General features: G+C 53.9%; 1 protein-coding gene across 1 annotated transcript in view; it reads right to left on the bottom strand.

Moving 5' to 3' along the window:
• Positions 1-3,826, bottom strand: part of LOC107105644 (17-beta-hydroxysteroid dehydrogenase 14-like) — an 11,448-nt gene extending 7,622 nt beyond the window's left edge. The window contains exons 1-4 of the mRNA XM_015405642.1: positions 3,717-3,826; positions 2,135-2,179; positions 1,190-1,290; positions 101-167 (exon numbers count right to left, since the gene is read on the bottom strand). Of these exons, the coding sequence (XP_015261128.1) occupies positions 101-167; positions 1,190-1,290; positions 2,135-2,179; positions 3,717-3,804 (301 nt within the window). The 5' untranslated portion in view covers positions 3,805-3,826. The remainder of the gene's footprint in view (positions 1-100; positions 168-1,189; positions 1,291-2,134; positions 2,180-3,716) is intronic.
• Positions 3,827-5,186: the final 1,360 nt, after the last annotated feature.

Raw genomic sequence — 5,186 nt, forward strand, 5'->3', positions numbered from 1 at the left:
TATTAATATCGTTACATTGGACCCCTCCGATTTCTCCCCCCCCCCCAGCCACACATATCCTGACTCTTCCCAGAGCATAATAATTTTGGAAGAAACTCACGCCCTCCAGCATTGTTCACTAAGCAGTCCAGGCGTCCGTACTGTTCTAGAGTCCCCGAAATCAACACCTGCAGGCACACAAATAAAGAGAGACATAAGGCAGGGGCCAGGGGTCGTTATGTAGAAAAAGAGCTAGGGGAACTCATTAGCATAACTCATTAGCATATGCCACACCCCCTGATATCAGGGGCCCGGCGGTGGACCTGCAAGGCCGGCGGGAGTGCGAGGAAGCCCCACCAAGGCCCTCCCTGGCCCCAGGCAGACAGGGGTGGGGAGAGGCGGGGAGGAAGCAACTTACCCTCCCTCTTCTCCTGCCTCCTCCTGGCTGAATGAGGGCCGGAAGCTGGGCGGCCGGAAGCAGAGGGTGCGGCTTCGTCATGTGCCCTGCCCCCACACTACACCCGGGGGAACTGCGATCCCCTGTGGGGCCCCCCCCCAAAAAAAATGACCTCTGGGCAGGGCAAGAATAACGACAGGTTGCAAGCAGCCACCATCAGAACTTCCTGGGCTGGGGCAATTCCTTCCATTGGGAGCGGTAAGCAAGACAGACGGATAGCAGAGGAGGTTGTACAAAGGGAAGAGAGGAACACAGCAAGAAATGGGTGACAGGGAACTGGAAGGGAAAAGGAATGTTTTTAGCTTGTGGATAGGTGGGGTGCAGGCACCTTGTGTAGGAGACCCCAGAACTGCCTGTGATGTTGTCTCCAACCTGGTTGGGTCCAGTGTTAAGCTACAGTTAAGCTGGCAGTGATTATGGGTCTCAGCAATGCCACAACTCTGGCCCTTCTGACAATGAGGACTAGAATGTTGAAGCAAACGCAGAAACCATCGCCAGGGACTCCAGTGCTGGGATTTAAGCACAGGAGTGAGAAAGAGATCAGTCTGCTCAGCAGTTGCCTGTAGAAAAATGAACACGTCATGGGTGTGTGTGTGTGGGGATACAACATTCTAGAGAAGAAAGAAGCCAAATACAGAAAGATACAGAAGATGGTTTTAGCAATGGATCCAGAGAGAAAACCACATATATCGGAGAGGCTGAAGAAGCCCCCTCCCCCCAAGAAGCAGAGCTGTGACTCCATGGCTAGCCTACCTTAATGTCCATCTCACTGCGGACATCACAGATCCGGAAGTAACCTTCCCCCGGGCTCCCCGAATCTTGCAGCTCCTTCTGAATTGCTCGTCCCCTTTCTTCTGCAAGGGGACAGAATGGAGAGGTTGCAGGCAGAACAAAACCTCGGGGCTCACCTTTTCTGCTTAGGCTTCGGCTTATCCCTTAACCTCCCTTTCCAACTGTGCCCAGGCCCTAAGTACACGTGATGGCCTTTGCCGACGTCCATCCCATCCTGTGTTGTTTTCCTGATTGTTGGTGTTGGACTGTAAGCTGCGTGGAGGCAGGGACCTGCTTGTGTCAGCAACCTGCACAAAGTCATGCTGAACGACTGGCTTTGTACAGCCACAAGGGAAGGAAGCAGCACAGAACAAATGAACACATGGGCTGGAGGGAAGGTCCATGAGAATCAATGGGGGAATGCGGGGGGGGGGAATCTACACCTGCCAGCAGATGCCAAGACAGAAGTGGGCAGACGAATCTCTCTGGGAAGGAAATCCATAATTTTGGTGCTGAGAATGGGACGGCCCTTTCCTGGGGTGCCACTGCTCCAGCTTCAGATGGCGGGACTCCCTAAGCACCTCCTCACTCATGGATTCTTTCTCCTCAATGACAGATTTGAGGGGAGAGAAAAAGAAGTGTTGCATGTTTCTTATACTCTGATTACACACACACAGGGACTGGCTCCTTTTCCTAGCAGCCTGACACAGCAGTTCATCAGGTGCAGTTTCCCCCTCAGGCATCTTCTGGCCAGGTCCAACCCCTTTGGGTTTTCTGCCGGTTCCCTACCTCAGTCCTACAGTTCTTTTTCCTGGTGTGCGCCTGCTGCCCCCTACTGTCCCAGCCTCACATTTTCTTTACAGTAGGCAATCTGGATAGACTGAGAACAGAAGCGTAAGGGGCGGGAGAGAACTGCTCTAGACTCACCTTCAGATCCTGGGGCACAAAAGACCACCTGGGCTCCTTGGCGAACTGCAGGGAGGGGAAAGGGGACACAAATGCAAAACAGAACTTAGAAATCTGGCTCACACATCTTGAGGACTAGATGACTGATTATATCTTTTAAAACCCCTCCCCTTTCAATCAAGCGTAATTTTATTTACATTATTTGTGTAGCCCACCTTTCTCATAGTGTGTCAAGGGGGATTACACACAGTGAGTCAGTACAATCAACAGATTGGCACATTCAATAATGAAGGCATCAGGAGTTTAACGAGAGCCAGTTTGATGTAGTGGTTAAGTGTGCGGACTCTAATCTGGGAGAACCAGGTTTGATTCCCCACTCCTCCACTTGCACCTGCTGATGTGACCTTGGGTCAGTCACAAGCTCTGGCACAGCTGTTTCTGAAAGAGCAGTTTGTGTCAGAGTTCTCTCAGCCCCGCCCACCTCACAGGGTGTCTGTTGTGGGGAGGGGAAGGGAAAGGAGTTTGTAAGCTGCTCTGAGACTCCCAGTGAAGGGCGGGGTATAAATCCAATCTCTTCTTCAAAAATCCGGAACCACCGGAAAGAACAGACGCACAGCACAAGTACTCACATGACACATTAAGCAATGCAGAAATGACATCAATAGGCTCCTCCTGAACAATAAGCGATACGCAGCAGGATAGATCACAGGCCCAATAATTTACCCAGGTAAGTTTATGAACCCTTCGGTACAAAGAAAGCAACCCTATTACCTGTGCCCTCTGGAATCGTTCAGTTTGCATATTTGGCTCAGGCAAAAATTAAAGGCAGTGGCCATTCAAACACACCCCACATACAACTCTTCTGCAGGTCCTCGGTCTCTTCCTGCAACTTTCTGACGGCGAGGGAGGGAGGAGGAAGCCCTCCGCAGCCACTGCCTTTCCGGCCGCTGCCCGGGGCTCGGCTGGTCTTCGCCTGGGACCGGTGCCCTCCCTGAGAGGGAGGGGGGCGCGACTGCCCAGTGACCCTTGGACCCCTGGCCGGCGGGGCAGCGCAGCGGCCAGAAGGTCCTTCCCCGCAGATCTTCATGAAAACCGGGTGCCCTGGAACAGTCCTAGCTTAACCATAACGCAACTGCGAAGGGGGAACTTTTAAGAACGAGCAGCTGAAGCCGGAAGAAGACGGCTGTTCTGTCCAGCGCCCCCCAAGAAGACTCCCTGCTTTGTGCCCCGGAGGAGACGGAAAGAAATCAGGGAAGAGGCTGTCAAGAGCGCGCCGCCTTCACCACTCCCCACCAACGCCCCCTCCCTCTAAGGTGTGCGGAGTCCTGGGAGCAAAAAGTCTACTTTGTGAGCTGCTGGCCTTCAAGTGGTGAGCGAGCGATGGAGCTGCTGCATAAATCAGTTGGCTCTGGAGCCCTCGTTCTTGAGCCAAGACAAAAATGTGTGACCGTTCGACCACTACTTTAGGAGAAGGGGTGGGGGGCAGACTTCCCGAGCAGAGCCACCACCCCATCTATAGGGGGTGGTGGCAGAGCTGGCGTTTCCATCGCAGGCTGCAATCCCCACCCCCGTTTCCCGCCCCCAGTTCCTCCCGGGGCATCACCGAACTCTCTCACGATGGCCAGACCGATGCCACTGGTGCCCCCCGTCACGACGACCACCTTGCCCGGGTAGCGGAGCCCAGCGGCCATCTCAGCGGCTGCACGCCTCGGTGCCTCCTCCTGACGTCCAAAGCACAGCTGATCTCTGCAGGGGAACTCGGAGCCCCGAGCGGCATGTCGTTACCCCCACCCCCGCTGAGTATGGTCCGTGTCTCACTGCATGCTGGGAGATGTAGTCCTTCAGTTGTCCTGGCCTAGGGCTCTTTCCAGAGTTGGGTAGGTGGCGGTCATTGCATCTTAATGCGCTTGGACTGATGGCATAGAAGCCCTGTTCAGAATAACTGGAAAGCTTTTTTCTTTTCTTTTAATGGATATGCATAGGGTGGAGCCATAACAGTGTGCCCCAATGGCAGGGCTACCAGGTCTGGGCTGGAAAATACCTGGAGACTTTGGGGGTGGATCTGGGAGAGGGCGGGGTTTGGGGAGGGGCCTCGGCAGGGTCCAATGCCATAGACCCCACCCTTCAAAGCAGCTATTTTCTCCAGGGGAGCTGATCTCTGTCAGATGGGGATCAGTTGTAAAAGCGGGAGATCTCCAGGCCCCACCTGGAGGCTGGCAACCATATTGGCCTATGTCAGAGTAGGGTGGCGTGGAGTCAGAGAGAAGGGCCTCTGAGCATCTTTCATGCAGTTGAATGCTGTTTCTCCCCATCTCTTGCTGTTTCAATTACAGAGCAAGATTTCCATTTTCAGCCCCAGCGCACAAAACCCAGAAACTGCCTTATGCTAGCCCTGTCCACATATTATAGTGAACACTCATACATCATGCATCTATTTGAAGACCCAATGTAGGTTCACTTTACAAATGTGCTGTTTCAGTCCGCCCTCCAAGTCAGCCGTGTTCTCCAGGAAAACTGATCTATTGGTCAGCTAGATTTCAACCGTAATAGCAGGAGATCTCTGGGGGCCACCTGGAGGCTGGGAAGCCTAACTGTATATATTTTAATTATGCATACAACAAATGGGAATAAATTGCCCAAAGAAAGGTGGTACTCCAGGTCTGGAGTAGCCTCTGTGATATGTACCCCCCCTTACTTTTGGTCACCTTGTGGATTTTTTCTGCATGGGGTGAGTCCCAGTTCTTTCCACTCCCAAATTCGCACAGTGCCTGTGTCATGATCTGTATAGGCCTTAGGGTTCCCAAGTCAAAAATCTCCGGGAGCAGGGGACTCCTGTCCTGCGTTGTATGCGTGTGCGCACACACAAAGCACGTGCCGCATGCAGATCACCAGGAAGTGCCGTTATGACGCAGGGCACGCTGGGGCAGGGCCACGACCGAGGGGAAAACATAGAGTTTTCCCCTCGGATGATCGTGGCCCCGCCCCTAGCGTGCCCGGCGTCATAATGTCACTTCCTGGTGACGTGCACGCCGGGGTGGGGTTCCCCCTGGGGCCCGATCCACCGGCGGCGGGG

This window comes from Gekko japonicus, unplaced genomic scaffold (genome assembly GCF_001447785.1).
Source record: "Gekko japonicus isolate JY-2015 unplaced genomic scaffold, Gekko_japonicus_V1.1 scaffold4020, whole genome shotgun sequence".
Taxonomy (NCBI): Eukaryota; Metazoa; Chordata; class Lepidosauria; order Squamata; family Gekkonidae; genus Gekko; species Gekko japonicus.